This window comes from Fukomys damarensis, unplaced genomic scaffold (assembly GCF_012274545.1).
Source record: "Fukomys damarensis isolate Sample0158 unplaced genomic scaffold, DMR_v1.0_HiC HiC_scaffold_16, whole genome shotgun sequence".
In the NCBI taxonomy this organism is placed as follows: domain Eukaryota; kingdom Metazoa; phylum Chordata; class Mammalia; order Rodentia; family Bathyergidae; genus Fukomys; species Fukomys damarensis.
In genome coordinates, this window is record NW_022900928.1 from 12,744,502 (window position 1) to 12,762,339 (window position 17,838).

The 17,838-nt window shown below is 51.9% G+C and overlaps 1 protein-coding gene across 2 annotated transcripts in view; it reads left to right on the forward strand.

Annotated features, from left to right (window-relative positions):
* The window catches only part of Abcc8 (ATP binding cassette subfamily C member 8), a 70,570-nt gene that overhangs the window by 21,763 nt on the left and 30,969 nt on the right, over window positions 1–17,838 (forward strand). Inside the window, exons 1-8 of one of the 2 annotated variants that reach the window (XM_033764105.1) lie at window positions 641–2,754; window positions 3,780–3,914; window positions 4,180–4,342; window positions 13,664–13,704; window positions 14,827–14,972; window positions 16,980–17,085; window positions 17,201–17,317; window positions 17,661–17,736. In XM_033764105.1, coding sequence (XP_033619996.1) covers window positions 2,611–2,754; window positions 3,780–3,914; window positions 4,180–4,342; window positions 13,664–13,704; window positions 14,827–14,972; window positions 16,980–17,085; window positions 17,201–17,317; window positions 17,661–17,736 — 928 coding nt within the window. In that variant the 5' untranslated portion in view covers window positions 641–2,610. Of the gene's footprint in view, window positions 1–640; window positions 2,755–3,779; window positions 3,915–4,179; window positions 4,343–13,663; window positions 13,705–14,826; window positions 14,973–16,979; window positions 17,086–17,200; window positions 17,318–17,660; window positions 17,737–17,838 lie in introns of those variants that run through there. The other variant, XM_033764104.1, reaches the window with a different exon arrangement.

Below are 17,838 nucleotides of genomic sequence, written 5' to 3' on the forward strand. Positions count from 1 at the left end.
TGAAGCTTCCAGCCCGTTGGTGTCTCCATGGGGTGTACCCTGGGTCCTTTTAGTGTCCCACACGTCGAGCTGTCTCTCTTGACTGTCAGAGAAGGCTGTGCCATTAAGCCTTTGAAGTTGCAGCCAATCTTAAACAGAAAAATCACATGTGGAACACTTCTGCAGACATGTAGAATTACGTTGCAGCAAATTGCTTATTTACATTGCAAAGTGTCCATGATGTGCCTGTAAACAAAAAGAGTAAGTTGCAAAATAAGTTTCAGCATGCTTCCTACGGAGTTGGAATATGCGTATGTATACATTTACACGGTCACGCAGAAGAGGGAACTGGATGGCCCCATGATGGGATTACAAGTGGTTTTTAGTTTTCTTTATGTATTTCTGAATTCCCCAATAAGTGTGTATTCTTTTTAAATAGAAAGTGGTGTGTGTGTGTGTGTGTGTGTGTGTGTGTGTGTGTGTATGTGTGTTACTGGAGACTGAACAAAGGGCCTCGTACATGTCAGGGAAGAGCACTACCAATGATTTACATCTCCTGCCCTTCTTCAAAAATTTTATTTAAAGAAAGTCTCTCACCAGGGATTTAGCTCAGCGGTTTGGTGGCCTGCCTTGCAAGCACAAGGACCCAAGTTCAATCCCCGGTACCAAAAAAAGAAAGGCTCTCAATAAATTGCCCAGGCTGACCTTGTAGTTGCCTCAGCTGCCCCTGTAGCTAGGATTACAGGTGTATACTACTGTGCCTGGCCCCCCAAAAAGTAATTTTTAAAGCTGAACAACCTTTGAGGCTGGCAAGGAGTAGAGGCCAGCTCCTCCTTACGTGACTCCGGCCTTGTCTGCCCCCTCTCTGGAGCGCTTCCTTTGTGGATGCAGATCCCTATCCCGGGAAGGGATCTTCCCTCTGTTGCTCAGGCCAAGCCCAATTCCCTGACCTGTTCCCAGGGGGTCTGTAGGATCCACAGAGATGCCCTGGGGTAGCACAAAGTGTCGGGCTTGTGTGAGACAGGCTGGAGCAGACACTTAACCAACTCTCAGAGTTGTGCTTTCCCCATCTATGACATGGGGACAGCTCCTAGTTTCTGAAGTCGTGGTGATGACTCCGTTAGATAATTAAGTAAAGGACCAAGACAAGAACTCAGAACAGAATGGTCCCTTAGCAAACACCACAGCCCTGTCCCAGCCCCTTTCACTTTAACCCTCACAACACAGGGAGGGGCAGGGATTTTTTTTAAATCTACATTGATTACTTTGCATATCTATCATGAAATATCATTTGGTTTGGGGGAGCTTTGTTTTGTTTGGAATAGGGTCTCACTATGTTGTCCAGGCTATCCTTAAGTTCCTGGTTTCAAAAGATCCTCTGGCCTCAGCCTCAGCGTCCTGAGTAGCTGGGGCTAGATGTGTATGACTGCTTCTGGCAGCCTTTCATTTTTAGTTCATCAGACACTGTCCCTCTGTCACTTACAGAGCTGACCAGCACACAAGAGTGACTGTCAGGAGTCACTCGAGAGTTGAGTGCTAGGGCTGTCGCTTATGTGCTAGAGCTGCTTGCCCTGGGACTCCATCCCCAGTAGGGCACCTCCCCATAAAAAGAGTTGGTGCAAAAAAATAAAAATATAAAAAATAAAAAGTCGGTGTGATCTCAGCCCCAAGGCAGGGATACTTCACCCGCGCAGGCTCGTGGGTGCCTCCTGGATGGCCACAGGACACACAAGGGTTTTCATAATATTGAAATTAGCTCAAGAGCCTATTCACGTGTAAGCCCCAGGGCTCCTGATTCATAATCTTTTTTTAGTCACCTACACTTTAAAAAAAAACCTAACAGCTTTGTTGAGGAGTAATTCACCTATTTAAAGTGTACAGTTCCGTGGGTTTTAGTATAGTCCCAGAGCTGTGCGGCCATCACCAATTTAGGACATTTCCATTAGGAACTCGTATCCATTGGCCATCACTCTGGACCACTGCTCACAGCTCTAGGCAACCACTAATTTATGTACACTTCTGAAATTCTGCTTCTCAGGCGGGTGGTGGGGGCTTGTTCATAACTTTGTGCCCACAATTTCAGGAGCTACCTAGGTTCCCTGAAGTTTATCGAAGACATCAGGTTGAAGAAGTCAGCTGTAGTGGAGACCTCTCACCCAATGGGCATCAGAAGTCCAGAGAGGGCAAAGGTCAAACCCTGTGCGACCCAGGAAACCCACAGCAGGACTGTACCAACCATCTCCTTTCCGTGGCTCCCTTGTGACAGGGCTCCCATGAGGCTCTTCGTTTGTTTTAAAGAAAGAGGGCTAGCCACTTTTCACTGAGCTCCGGTGCTATGTCAGGCACCTTTCTAGGTGTTTATCATAGAGGTTCATACTCTTCACCATAGTCCTGTGGTCAGCATTATGGTCACCGTTTGAAAGATGAAGAAACTGAGGCTCAGAGAGGTTGCTGATAAGTGTAGGGGCTGCATTAAAACTCAGGGCCAATGACCCTAGGGGTTGTGATCTCCCCGCTGCACTTGATTGCTGTCCTCACTCATCAATGGAAGACAGAGTAGCCCTCTTCCTCCTCACACTTGCCCAGCACATTCAGAGTTCCTGATTTCTGGTATTATCCCCCAAGAAGGCCATGCCCACCCCTGTACAGGAGAGGAATAGACAGAGGAGTCTGGGGAGCACAGGGGACAAGAAACAGAAGCATCAGGAAGAGCCCAGGAGCAGCCCTGTCCTCAGCTCCTGCCCCAGTGCAGCCAGATCCTTGGAGGTGATGTGGGTGAGGACACTGAGCCCAGCTCTGGGGGTGCCCTGGGAGGTTTCTCCGTGTCTGGTACAACCCAGGGGCTGAAGAACACCCTGACAGGCTCCATATGAGCAGAGGTCCTGTGGAAAAGAAGGACCGGGGTCAGGGAGAACTTTTCAGGGGGGCAAGGGGCTGGGCCGGAAGTAGTAGGAGGGTCCTGTCCATTGTGGCCCACATTTAACATCAGGCAAACAGGGAAAGGTGGTGACGAGTGAGTGCTTCTCTGCCGCTCAGAGCTCTGCTGGTGTAGGAGGCTTCCTATGATTAATGGAATCTCAGCCTCCGCCTACTCCATCCTTGAGGTGATGTAAGGGGTTTCATGCCAGCCTGTGAAGGGCTTGGGGCCTGCAGGGCCACGCTAGATGTCCACCCCCTTCACCTAAGGAAGCCAGCACATCTGTTCCTCTAGAGTAACTCTGCATTTAGGGGTGCCCACTTCTATCAGCAACCTGAGAAACTGTCATCTTGGTGCTTTGGGGACAGGGAAAGTAATTTACACCTCTCATGTGTATTCATGAGCAGAATGAATTTTCAGGGAATATCTGCCTGATTTCCCTAAAAATTAAAGACTCCAGGAGCCTAAGAGTGAAAAAAAGCAAATCTTTAGATCCAGGGCTTCTCTGTCTGGCGCGTATACGAAATCCCTCTCTGCCAATGAGAATGAAATTGCAGCCGTGGTAGCCAGCAAACAGAGCAGACAGAGATGGTGCTGCCTGCTGCCACTCACTGCAGCCTCAGCACCGAGATTTCATCAGGAGGGAAGGAGGGGAGGTCGCAGTTCATTCCCAGCCCAGGAAGAGCCCCCCATGCAGTTCCCTCCTTCCGATGCTGCTGTTATACCCTCCCGCCCCACTCTGTCCCAAGACATTTGCGAAACTTGGGCACCTGTGCATGGCTCACCCCGGGCACTGAGGAGGGTAGGGCTCCAGGGCCCTCCGGAGAGGAAGGGGTGTTCTGCAGCACCCAGGTCGGAGACCTGAGGCCGTGACCCTCCCCAGATCATCGTGGGCGTGATCCTCCTCTACTACATCCTCGGGGTCAGCGCCTTGATTGGAGCAGCTGTCATCATTCTGCTGGCTCCAGTCCAGTACTTCGTGGCCACAAAGCTGTCCCAGGCCCAGCGGAGCACTCTGGTGAGTGTGCGGGGTGTGTGTCCCCTTTCCCCGCCCCCTCCCATGACTGCCTGCTCCTCTGGGACCCCCATGCTGTGGCGCCCTTCAGTGGGTGGCGTCACCGCCTGGGCCCAGGGTTCTTTGTGTAATGGGATTAACAGAGGGGCTGGGAAGTGCCCTGTGGAACAGGAGCTGGAGGTGGTGGGACATGGGCCAGCACCTTCCTCTTGGGTGGGGAATTTGGGGGTAGAAAGGCACCAGCCTGCCGACCTGGCGCTCCCCACAGGAATATTCCAATGAGAGGCTGAAGCAGACCAACGAGATGCTGCGCGGCATCAAGTTGCTCAAGCTGTACGCCTGGGAGCACATCTTCTGCTCGAGGGTGGAGGTGACCCACAGGAAGGAGATGACAAGCCTCCGGGCCTTCGCCGTCTACACCTCCATCTCCAGTGAGTCCACCTGTCCGCAGGACGGTGTGTGAGGCGTGGGTGCAGGGTGGTGCAGAGGCGGGAGGCTTCGAGATCATCTGATCCAGGAACTTCAAACTGGCTCCGGTAGCCAAGCCCCTGAAATCAATGTTCTTCATTGTTTCTGCTGCAAACCTGTGCTCAAGCGCGCTATGTGCGGGTCCCCAAAAGGCAGCGGGTGAGAAAGTCAAGCAGGTCCCCTTCATCACTGAGCTGATTAAGAAAAGAAAAAGCAAATGAACAAGAGTTTCCCATTCTTCTGACTTTTCAGTAAGTCTCACTTAGCGGCCTCTGTCTCAGGAAGCTATAGAACAACTTCCATCTCCCTGAGGCCATGCAAAAGAAAAAGGCAGTTATCCTTAAAGAATCAACCCCGCACCTATAAACCCAACACTCCAGGAGGCTGAGACAGGAAGATTGAAAGTTCAAGTCCAGCCTGGGCAGTTTACAGACTTAGCAACACCTTGCATCAAAAACAAAAAATAAAAAAGGCTGTGGGTATGGCTCAGTGCGGAGGTCCTGCATTTAATCCACAATACTGAAAAGAAAATTAGAAGCCAAAGTTTAAGGTACAGGGATTCATGGGTATAGGGATTGGGAACCCTGATCCAAGGAAAAAAATTAAATAGGCACAAACCAATAAAACTCCTAGGGTCCTAGCAGATACATGTATGAAAGCTACTGTGTAGAGACTACAGGACTCCTATGGCAAACACTTCTGTTGAACAGTGAGCTAATATTTAAAGAAATAAAAATCCACACAAGAAAAATACACCACCAGAGTAAGAATCAGCAGATTAAAACAGAGTCTCTCAATACCTGGAGATAGTAGTCTAAAAGATAATAAGGTAAGTGTGCTTAATGTAATTAAAGAGCTGCTTGAAAGTGTAAAACCATCAAAGCAACACAGGAAAGTATCAGGGGAAAAGAACACAAAGAACTTCTAGAAGCTCAAATTTCGGTGATTGAAATTAATTCAGTGAGCAATGGTCCCCTGGCAGAGCGAGGGTGGGCGGATGTCAGGAGACAGGGGAGTCCTGAACCAAGTTGGGCTCTCATTTGACCTCGCAGCTTTGTGGACCCAGCCCATAGAGTCACTTCCCAAGCGGAGAATTGGGATGTAGATATTTAGCAAGTGACAGGTTTCCCTCTGTTCCCTTGTGTGTCCGGATTAAGGCCATCATGGTATGAACAGCCAAGTGGTTGCCTTCAGAGGGGGAAAAAGACAAAACAAAAAATATTCAAAAGTCCAACTCACTGTATGAGATAAATGAATTAGTGTAACTGAGAGAGAATTTGTGAGTCAGGAGACAGACCTGTAGGGATTACACAGGATATAGTAAGAAGTGGACGTGGGAATGCTTTCTGCCTGTTGGACAACCATTCTATAGATGGGAAATCGAGGCCCAGAGGGGAGTGTGCTCCTGACTTAGCAGTGTGACTTGGACTAAATCTTAGGGTCCTCTTTGTGTTATTTCCCTTTGCGAGCAGGGGGCCTAGATGGGATGAACGTGATTTGGCACACAATAGGCCATCATGGCCAAAAATGGCCACAGAAAGGAGTGGGAAGTAGGAGAGGAAATTAGGAGAGATGACTGATACTAACCACCTCCTTGGGGAGGAAATTAGTGGAGATGGCTGATGCTGCAGCTGAGACCCGGCTGTCGGGGTGGCAGGTGAGGGCACTAATGGAAGATGTGCCGGAAACATCTTCCACATAGACTCATTCAGCAAGCCTGTGGAGACTGAGATGGTCCCTCTGGTCACCTGCATGTTCTTGATGTTCGAGCTTCTTAGAGAGGGTCCGACAGGGCCAGCACAGTGGCCATGCCAGCCACCAAGACTGGTACGAGCCATGGCATTTTTATGCAGAACACCCTGCAAACATCTGATCTTCCCAGAGTGGAGCTGTGGGCATAGCAGACAGCAAGTGCTTCCTGGATTCCTCCCCGGCACAGCCCTGGTTCCCATCTCTCCCCTTTATGCTTATGCCAGAGTGAGGGTGGTGCTCTGTGGTGCTCAGAGCAAGCCAGCCCTCCCCAACATAGCCAGTGTCCCCAGGGCCCAGGCCACTTCCACGTTCTCTCCGTGGCTGTGCCTGCTGCCCCAAGGGGTGGTTTTGTTAACAGCTGCCCCCCATTGCATACAGCGCCCCCCAACCAGGCTACAGACACCTGCTGCAGAGCTCTCAGCAGCATTGCACAGGTAAGGAAGGGCCTCTCCCCAGAGCTAGACTTCCTGTCCCTGCAACAGCAGGGTGGGGTGGGATGAGGTACGGCAGCTTCCCTATTGCTGACGGGGCGGGGGGAAAGGGAGCAGTGAAGAAGTGAAGAAAGTGGGGATACTAGGTCCCTAAGATTCTTGTCACAGTAGGCATCCAAGTAGGGGCACCCTTAGGATGCATGGTTGAGACAGGTGGTAGCTTTGATCCTAGGAGATGTGTATTCATTACCTGAATTCTAAGATGCACCCTGGGACTTGATTTTATATGTAAATATGAGCAGCCAGAGTTCCCAGGCCTGAGGAACCCTATCTAGCAGGTGCTCTTTGTCCCGTCAGAGCCTCAGGAGACAAGTCATGGCCAGGAGGACCTGGTGGGAGGAGATCCCATGTTGTCAGGAGCTAAGACGATCCTGGAAAGAGCAAGGGGGTCTGGAGCCAAGCTGGAGCCTGCCCAGGGCCCTGTGCCTGCCCAAGTGACCTAGAGGATAAACAAAGTAGGGCTGGAAATGTAGCTCAGTGGCATTGGGCCTGCCTGGCAAGCACAAGGTTCTGAGTTCAATCCCTAGTACCACACACACACACACACAAAGAGTGGCACACATGGGTCCCTGAGGGGGCAGCGAGGGAAGGAAAGGGAGGAGCACTCAAGTTTCCAAATTTAACTGTTATTATTTTAATTGTCCATGTGTATGGCATATAGTGTAATAATTCCATCTGTGCATATAATTTAAAAAGAGAAAGTCAGGGGAGTTAGCACATATTTCTCCTTAAACATTTTGATTTCACATTTTGACTAACACGTAATCATTGTACATATCTGTGAGGTACAGTGTGAGAGTTCAATGTGTGTACTAATCAAATTGAGGTAATCAGTGCATCCACCTCACCATCACTGTGTGTTGAGTCTTCGAGTGCCTGTCTAGTTATTCCGAAAATATATAATAAGGTATTGTGAACTATATCCCACACACATGAACTGAAACTTGTGTGAAATAAGTTCTCTGTCCTATGTGGATGCTAAGAAAGTTGGTCTGAGAGGAGAAGAGTGGTTACCCAAGGTTGGGAAGGATGGGAAGTGGGGGCTGAGGGGAGCTGGATAATGAGTACAGGGCATGGTGCCAAAGCACGTCCGTCCTCTCAGGGGGTGTTTTTTTTCTAAATCCCATTTTCTAAATACCTCCTGGCTGCAGGTATACACTTGTGTGTTTTCATTTCCCTCCTCCTGGACTTCCTGCCTCCTGTTGCCAGGGATCAAGACACGGATCATTACTCCGGGGTAAAGTTCCCATCCCGGCGTCAGTCATGGGGTCCTGGTGACACACAAGAGCTGTGGAATCACATTTCCTAATGGGTCCCTCCTGGGCCTCCATGCGCCATGAGGTCAGATGGTGGGCAGACAGGATCAGCTCTGACACTCTTATCTGTAGTCTCCCACGCAGTGTCACTGCGAGCTCCAGAAAATGGGGCCCTGGCAGCAGAGAAGGTGGACAAGGGAGGGCACAGATGCCCTGATAGCAGACATCCAGAGTGCGTATTTCCTCCTGGAGGAAAACAGATGTAAATTACAGGGTGCCCAGCGGACCCTGTGCATGTGCCCTCCCAGGGCTGAGCCTCAGGAAGATGGAAGGGACAGTAGATGCAGCAGAGGGGACTGAGGCTTGGGAAGGTGAAGTGACTCACTGAGGACCTCAGCCAGCAAATGGCAGAGCCAAGCGAGAGAAGCCCAGGTGGCCGAGAGTTCACAGAGATTCTGGTAGAGCAGATCCTTTGCATGCGGCATAGGATTTCAGGAGCAGGAGACAAAGTGACAAAAAGCTGGAGGGAGGCAAGTGTCATGGTCGCTCCCTTTTAAAATCGGCTCAGTCCTCATTTCCTTGCAGAAGCAGTGTAACTCTAGGTGCTTCCTCTGCATTTGAGGACAGACTTTGCAGAAGTGACAAACGGGTCCTAGGTCCAAATAACCATTACACCACCGTTCATTTTGTTCTCTTTGTGACACCCATCCTAGAGCCTTCTCTCTGTGCCAGACCCTGGGCACTAAGAGAAGGTAGGTAAAGTCCTGGCCCTCGCAGTCCTAGAGAACATTTACCATAGATGTGACGGTGGCTGTGCGTGTGATCAGGGCCACAGGCTCATCCCGAATGCCCCTCTCTGTTCTGTGTTACGCACCTGGCTCTGGCTCTTTCGTCTCTTTCATTCATTCAATTATTTAAGCAGTGTTTCCTGAGCGTCTCCCTGTGCTAGGCACTAGGTGGGCAAATATATTAGTCCCAGCCCACAGGTCACTTATGTGGAGAGGAACGAGACCACCAGAGCAGGCTAGTGGAAAAGCAAAGAGGCATGGACTTTATGCACCTGGGTGGAGGTGGACCGAGGGTGAGAGGCAAAGAGAAGGCAGGAAGCTTTGTAGAGCTTTGGAGAAGTCTAGCACATCTGTCATGTATAGGGGTGCAAACATCTGTGGTTGGGGTCCATGCAGCGGTCAAGGCAGAGAAGATGTGCTGTACTGTACTTTGTGGTCTTTCCTGTAACATCTCATCCTGTGCTCTATCTGCTCCGAGACAGCATGGTCTGTGTCCAGCAGAGACAGCACCACTTGCCTCTGCTGCATGTTTTTCTGAGGGCTGCAGGTTTTGTATCTGTTAAACTGTAGCTTGGAATCAAGCAGCATTCCCATTAACTACTTCATGACCAGGTCAAGCCTGACAGCTTTACCGGGGAAGCCACCTATGCACCAGCACCGTAAGTGACAGGAACAGAAAGGTTTGTCCTGGGTGCCCATAAGACTTATGAGTTGTACCCAGGCTGGTCTTGCAGGCAGTGGCTGTCAGGTAAGGCTTGTCAGAGGTGAAGCCCATTGCTGGTTCCCAGAGCATGGCCACGAAGGAGCCAGTGAGACCTGGGGGTGGCAGAGATGATGGTGTGTCCCATTCTTGCAGAACTAGATGAGGGGAAGGCAACGGGACAGGGTGAGGTGTGGGACTATGTGCGCTTTGTTCAGCCCCTCAGGCTTTCTCTGGAGGCCCGGGGAGCCGTAGGATTTGATGTGAGAGAAAGGCTGGGGCTGGGATGTAGCTCAGTGGTAGTGTGCGTGCCTGGTGTGCAGGAGGCCCTGGCTTTGATCCCCAGTGCTATCTCTTTCAGTGTTCTGTGCTGATGGGTCTGGACCACAGTCAGCGTAACTGGTCCCATACTGTTCGGGGAAGGGGGGTCTCCTATTCAGCCATGGATGGTTGAGGGAAAACAGGGTGGTGCTGTGAACCCTACTCACAGGACCCCAAGCAAGGCCCCTCTCCACAGCCCCCAGGCCTGCCTGTCTTGCTTTCCCTCTCTCCTCCCTGAATCACGTTAGCCAGCATGGGGCACAGGGGCACATGGAAACCTGCTCTTCTTCCTTCTCCAGCTTTTCTGAAATTCTCTGATCCTGCCCTTCCTTCTGTCAATTGTTTATGTGTATCCTGGCCTGGTTTAGTGGGAAAGGCAGCTGAAGAGGGAGTGTCATCAATTAAGAGGGCAGAAATCAGCTTGACCTTGGGCTTCCCACAGCTTCTGAAGCTTCCAGCCGCAGAAACACCTCTCACCAGCTTCTCTTCCCCCTCTGTTGACTCCTGTGATAATTGGGCTGAACGGGAAATAGTCTTGTGTCCTTTAAAATGCATTTCCCCTCCTGCAGGTGCAACTTGCAGTTAGACCCAGGATTGAGCCTCCTGGCTCCCTGCCCCCCATGCCCACCACCTGCAAGAGGCAAAGATGGAGTTAACCAGAGGTATAAATGACTGCTGGGCCTCCCTGACACACGGCTGATGAAATATTAATCAGGGCGTAGGAATTGAAAAGCTCCTGGTTTTGCACTGCCCACTGGCACCCACAGGGCCAGGCAGCATTCCTTGGGCAAAGCCAGGGTGGGCTGGTGACTGGTTCCTGCTTTGGTGTTGATAGATTTGGTATTTTTTTGAGGTTGGGTTTAGGAAAAACTGACACAATTGCTCATTTCTGCATCTCCAAAACGCAGCGTAATTCCTAAAACAAGGCACACCACTCAAAATGAGTTTTGCATGAGTAACTGTTAAAAACCATTTTTTAAAAAAAAACCACATGTTTTGTATCATCACAAAAGGGCTTTTGATTTGATGGCGGCCTTCAGGCCCCTCACGCAGAGCTAAACTCCACAACAACGCCACACTGTCAGATTTCAGCATTGTCATGGTCTTCGTTTTCTGTGTTTTGCTTTTTTTTTTCTAAATCAGATCAAGGTGAGTTACTGCGTTCGGTTAGAGTTGGAGTCCTTGGTCATATTTCCCTTCCCTCCCACCTCCTTAGAATCCTACAGAGCTTTATGTGGTTTGGGAAAATGGGGGTGAGGCCGCAGATCTTCAGGCCCAGACAGCTAGATACCCCGTGCCCCGCCCCACCCGCAGCTCCTGCTGTGCCCTGAGAGGTACCTCCCAGTGCTGCCATCCCCAGGGCAGCCACATGCACCCCAGGCCCACGGGCGATCTGCAGAGAAGCCCTTGAAACACAAGCAGCCCGGGATCCCACCCCAAGCCCCACCTGAAGGGGACCCAGAACTCTTCTTCTAAGGAGCCATCCTTCCAGGAGGGGCTGCAGGAACTGGCAAATCACATTTTCATTCTTTAGCATCTCTGTACGGCAGCCAGAGCACCACGGAAACTAATTATATCGTAAGCGTGTTCCATATTGCTGCATCAGCTTGGACATGCTCATTTTTTAATTTATTTATAGTGTGTCTCATTCCTCAAAGGAGTTCAGGCGGCTATAAGAATAAAGATGACAAAACAGAAAAAAAAGTATACATTTTTAAGTCATGAGCAGGGAAAACGTGTCGGAGGATAGGATATCGATTACCACACGTTTTTCCATCTGCAGAATCAGCCCAGAGGTGGTGTGCCATCATTTACTAAAACAGCCTCTCCTGTTGGAAGTTTCTAGTTTATTTCATTGCAGGTAGTTTTGCTTTTTGCTGTGGTTGTAGCTTTGTTCTGCTGTGACAGACAGTGCCGCCACTAACACCATCTTGCTGGTGGCTTTGTACCTTTCTTGAGTGATTATTCAGGATAAATTCCTAGGAGACAGATTATGGGATCAGAAGGTCTGAACTTCTGTGGTGCTCTAGCAGCAGAGCACCAGATCGCTTTCTAAGCACGCTGTACTGATTTACAATGCAGCGCCTCGCCCTGTTCTTTAGCTGGGAGGAGAGCCCGCAATGTGAAGGAGGGCTCTTGGCCTGGAGCAGGTGCCCGGGCTGGTGCAGACACTGGCTGCAGCTTGAGCCCTATGCCACTGGTGGTTTACTTGGACTGGGGCAGGGCTGGTGCAAGGCCCTGCCCTGAGAGAGCACCTGGGAATAATCAGCACAGAAGAGCAGGGGCAGGGCTACCTTGTATTTAGAGCTGTGTGGCTGGTGATGGTCAAGGGCACCCACCTGATGGGCTTCTTCCTTCTTCTCTTCCTCCTCCTCCTCCTCTTCCTCCTCCTCAGCCAAGCCAGTGGTGTCCTGTGTCCCAGCCCCAGTCCCTTATACTGAGGGAATAGCCAATAATCCAGCAACTGTAGGGGAGGCCGATATGGCGGGCATTTGCAGACCACCCACTCCTTTATCAAGAAGAGCAGTTAAAGCATAGTCATGTGCAATATTGCCATTGATTTTCTTCAAAATCTTATAGTCAAATTAGCAGTGCTGCCAAGGGCTCCATTCATATACTCACGTCCTCTGTGAGGCTGGGAGCTCCCTGTGTAGTGGCCTTGTCACCCCCATCACCTTAGGAATCTCCCAGAGAGGGGGACAATGTCTTGCCTGTCTGCTTGGCAGCTTCCCAAGGGCACTTTCTCTCTCTGCCCATCATATCAACAGCCTCCTAGGAGCATAGTTCTTGTCTCCTTCCTCTGACTGGGAGTCCCCCAAAGGCAGGGGCCTTCTAACCATTCGACAGTCCTTGAAGTTGGGGACTACATCTCCAGCATGCACTCTGCACATGCCAACAGGCGTGGAATTCCTGCAGTGAGTGGGCAGCCAGTCAGCTGGAATGGTGTTGACCACCTGGACTTCAGAGTTTCAAAGATGTCGCCATTCATTAAATGAGGGCTGAGCCCTTGGCACCTGGCTAGTTGCAAGGTTGCCTGGAAAGGAATCTGGGGTTGCCTGGAAAAGAAGGGAAGGAAGAAAGATAAGATGGGAAGGTGGCAGCTGGGAGAATCACCTTTTATTCCGGGGGGCTGCTCTTCCTGTGAGGGGTGGGGTCAGCATTCTCTCGGGCATTTCACACCCCCAGCCAGAGAGAGGTGACTGTGGAGCAGAGCTAAGGTACAATACTCAGGCATCACATCCGGCTCGCAGAACCTGTCACCTACACGTGTGTTGTGTGAACAGGTAAGTACGAGTTTACAAAATTCAGGTGAGGAAACTGAGGCACGGGGCAAGTAAATGACCCGCCCGAAGACACATGCCATATAAATAACAGGGACCCCACCGTTCTGTGAGTCTATGTCCAGTGTCCGTGGCTCTCTGAAGTCCCTGTAAAAGATCTGAGGCCACAGGAAAGTCCAGTGCTGCAGCAAATCAGCTGCCCATGTGAACATGGACTTCAGCCTGAGGTCTCAGGAAAACCCTGACTTAAGCCATCCCAGTCTCGGATACCTTGGTGTGGAGGAGTTTGAACTCCTCCCAAGAGCTGTAGGGGACCAGAATGCTTCCCTGCCCCAGAGAGAGCCTGGCTTGGGAGTTACAGGGCCAAAGGCAGGGGAGGGGCACCAACTCGGTGCCTCTGGAATCACCTGCTGCCAGCCTCTTCGTTGGCCCAGGCAGCCAGCACTGCAGCCCTCCGACCTCTTCCCACGGGCCATGGAATGGAATGAGAACGCTGAAGCCTTTATTCCAAGCTGAGTCTCACGGCCAAGGCGTCCTGAGTGAAACAGGGCAAGGAGCCAGGGTGCCACAGAGCTGCAGTTTCACCCTGGCAGGCTGGGAGAGGACGGCGGCCCTGCTCTGCCCACCCTGCCCTGGGCACCCTCCTGTTCTGCTGGCTCTTTCCTCCCCCAAGTCCTCTTCTGCTTCCTCCGCAGTTTTCATGAACACGGCCATCCCCATCGCCGCGGTGCTCATCGTAAGTGGCCCTGGGTTCCACCCCCGAGGCTGGGGCGGGGAAGACATCTGCGGTAACAGCGTCTGGATCTGGCCCTTCTGCCTGGGGGCCCTCAGGGGCTTGGCGGTCACAGGGCTGGGTCCTCAGGGCCTGGAATACCTGAGGCTGAAGATTCAGGGCAATTCTACTTCCTTTCAAAAGTAGCCGTCAGCTTTTTAATTATAAAAATGAGACACTGTTCACTGTGGAAATGATGGAAAATTCAGAAAGGAAAGCACAGAGAGAATTAAAAATCCCCCGTGATCCCAGTTAACATCTTTAGGGTGTTTCTTTCCAGTCTTTTTTTAAGTCATTTCCTCAAACATAGGAGCCTACTGCTTGTACAGTTGTGTAACTGGCCTTTTAAAATTTAGGAATATGTCATATACAGCCTTCTGTGTCATGAAGTGTCACACGGTGCTTTTCTAAAGTGATTGTGACAAAAGCTGCGTAGACCTCAGCACTGGAGACAGGCCATGTGCCCCATAGAAAGGTCCAGGACCCCCAAACCTGAAGCCCCCTACCCAGCCTTCCACCCCCACCCCCACCCACATGGCCGCAGTTCTTTAAAAAGCTGTTTTTACTTCCCCTGGAACCAGTGGTTGTGAGCTGTGTGGAGTTCACAGCCTGTCAGGGACGCTTGGGAATTCGCTTGCACTGTGATTTATTGGGCCCGTTCCTGGCCTGGCTCCTTGGAAACCACGGGTAACAGGGCACTGAGCCAGCCAGGTGGTGGGCAGGCCCAGGGGAAGTGGCCTGGCAGGGACTGTTGTTTGTTTTTTCCCCAACTGAGAACCAGGGAAACGAGCACCCAGGCTTCTGCCTAGGGAGGGGACAGGGATGACCTCCCCGGAGGGCTGTTTCTGATCATACATGACGAGGGGGTGGGTCTAAGAGGAAGCTGCCCTGACCCCCTGCATGACGTCCTGACCCTGCTGGGGACATTGCACAAGAGGCTGTGGTGACGATGAATGTCTCTAACCGAAAGGTCCCTTTAGGTGGCACCTCCCAGTCTCTGAGTTCCTTCCCAGGGCTGGGTGCTTCTAGTGTGGGAGGCAGCCCTCACCCTAGCCACCCTGGCCTCACTGGTGCCTCTGTCCACAGACCTTCGTGGGCCACGTCAGCTTCTTCAAAGAGTCTGACTTCTCACCCTCTGTGGCCTTTGCCTCCCTCTCCCTCTTCCATATCCTGGTCACTCCGCTGTTCCTGCTGTCCAGTGTGGTCCGCTCTACCGTCAAAGCTCTGGTGAGGTGAGAAGAGAATGTGGGCAGGGGTGGGGACAGGAACCTGCAGGGTTGTAGGTCAGCACTGGGTTTGCCTTAGTGACCGCTGGACCACAGCTGACCGGGGCCTGTCTGAAGCCAGCCACAGCTGGTCAGAAGGATACGGGGCTTATGAATTTTCCCGGCACAGCATACATGGGGAAGGACTCCAGGGGGTGGGGGGCTCACTGTCACCTCCAGGACAACTTTGAAAGAAAAAGAATTAATGAGCTGAAATTGGCATCCTCATAAATTCTACTCATGGATGCTCCTAGTTCCACTCCTCAGAGCCTCCCCGAAAGGTGCCACTTGACCCCACGTGCTGGCCTGAGGGATAGCAGAAAGTATCGTCTGTCTGTCACAGGCCCAGCATCCTCTGCTCCTTCTGTGGTCCCAGAACCTTCCCAGCACCTCCAGGACAGCAGCTTCCCCCAGGTAGCTACAGTTGCATCCTGAGTGGCCCCACAGCTCTGGGCCCTAAAGCCCAGCAGCGACACCCTGCCAGCCTCCCAGAGGTGTTGCCCTTTGGAGAACAAAAGTCTGAAGGTAGAGGCTGATGCCCCACTGGGCAGTGCAGCGCCTGTGGTACCAAGGTGTCTGTGGGCCTATGAAACAGCTCCTTGAAAGCAAGAGCCTTTCCTCTCAGGGGAGAACTGGCCGTGTCCTTACCCATCATCAGAGGGACCAGACATAACATGTATCCTCTGTGTCTTCAGCTTTGAGGAAAGTGACGTCCTTGACTCGTGGGACCCCAGCCGGTCCTAGACGGCTGTCAGGAAGGAGTAGCTGTTGGAATGAAGTAGCTGATATGGAGGCAGCTTGCAGAGGAAGCTGTCAGAGAGATTCAGAGATGGGAGGAGAAATGACTTTAAAATTATGTCAGAGGAGTAGATGGCTGAAAAGGAATTAGCTCCCACTTCCAGAGTGGTAGCCCTGGCCTCTGTTACTGACCACGGCGTTGTGATTTCAAATGACCACACCTTCTCCTGCCATCTCACGCCAGCCCTATCATTTGGTGTCAAAACTGCAGATCAAGGATGCTGCACCTGCTAGAAACCCATGTCACCAATCCCAAAGTAGCATATTTGCAAGAACTGCATTCTGCTGTCCCCAGAAACAGAATACAAGAGCAGCTGAAGCCTCTTTAACAAGGGATCTCAAGCTCTGGGCTGAACGTGGGAGGAAGCAGGACACCCCCAGAAGCTTCACTCTGGGAGATGAGGGCCAGCTATGGTCCACCCTCCCAGGGCAGGTGGCCAGAACAGAAGAGCCTGGCCACAGCTCCTTCACAGCCCCAGACTGTCCTTGCTCTGAAGGTTGAGAAACCCCCTGGACATTTGGCAAAAAGGCAGAAAGGGGTATAAACGATTCTCAGGCTTCCACAGGGAGCTTCTGAACCCCAGGGATAAGAGAGTATGGGCTGAAATGGGGAACGTTTTAGGTGCCACCTCCCAGCCATAGGAAATTCTTCTGGGAGAGGGATGGGAACAGTCGCCCCCTCCATGGCTGAAGACAGATGACACCTGCTCCAGCAGCTTGTTATGGGGATTGGGCTCTGTAATGCTTATAAAGCAGTTAACACAGTGTCTGGTGTATAGTACATGCTCACCACATGCTAGCTATTGTTAGTCCTAATCCTAACTAACCTTAACACTAATCAACCTTACTGGTAACTCTAACAGTAATAAACAAAGCCTGATCTCAATCACCCATAATCCAGATTCATCACCTCTAACATTAAACCTAGCCTAAAATTATCCAGTCCCATCTCTAATCCAGGGCTCAGCTAACTGGCCATCCCTAAAAAACTCCCAGTGACATCTGTTACCCACCCCCTTGAGGTGCCCATGGTCTGTCCACATCCTGTATGGGTTTTGTGGGGCCCCTCTCAAGACCAGGACCCTTCTCTGAGCTGCCACTCAGGCCCTGTCCTTCTCCCTCTCCCCTCCTCTGCCCCTGGCAGGGGTGAGGGGTGTCTCTCTGCTTCCTCTGCAGCGTGCAAAAGCTGAGCGAGTTCCTGTCCAGTGCAGAGATCCGCGAGGAGCAGTGTGCTCCCCGAGAGCCTGTGCCCCAAGGCCAGGCCAGCAAGTACCAGGCAGTGGTGAGTGCCAGGCCTCCTCCTGCTCTTCCCAGCATTTTCTTCTATGGCCTCTGCCTTTTCTGCCAGGAAGAGGGGCTCCCAGACCAGGGGGCCCTCACCTCCTCACCTTTCCCAGCCCCTCAAGGTTGTGAACCGCAAACGTCCTGCCCGGGAGGACTGTCGGGACCTCATGGGCCCACTACAGAGGCTGACCCCCAGCGCAGACGGGGAGGCTGAAAACTGCTGTGTCCAGGTAAGCCCTAGACCCTGTCCCCCTCACCCACCACCCACCACCATCTCCCAGGGGGACCTCAGCACCTGGAACTGGGGCCAGAGACCTGGGTGCACAGAGGTCCCTCTGACTGCCTGTCAGAGCCCTAAAACCAAGGACAGTGCTTCTGTCTCCTCCCAGGGCCCCCTTTCCTCTTGGGAGGGTGCCTCTGGCAGAGGTCAGTCCCCAACGCCCCCGCTGTGTCTCCCGGGACTGGAATTAGAGTCTCTTGGCTTCTATGGAGGAGGGGAGGCAAGCAGCTATTCACAACGAGAACCTGCTGCCTTTCTCTCCTTTTCTACCTGGTGGGGTGTGGCCAATGAAGATCCTTGGAGGCTTCTTCACCTGGACCCCTGACGGAATCCCCACACTGTCCAACATCACCATCCGCATCCCCCGAGGTAAGCTGCAGCCAGCCCTCCTCATGACCCCTGCCCAAATCAGACAAACGCCCACCCTGTACTCACTTTTTTTTTTTTTTTTTTTTTTTTTTTGGACCGGGG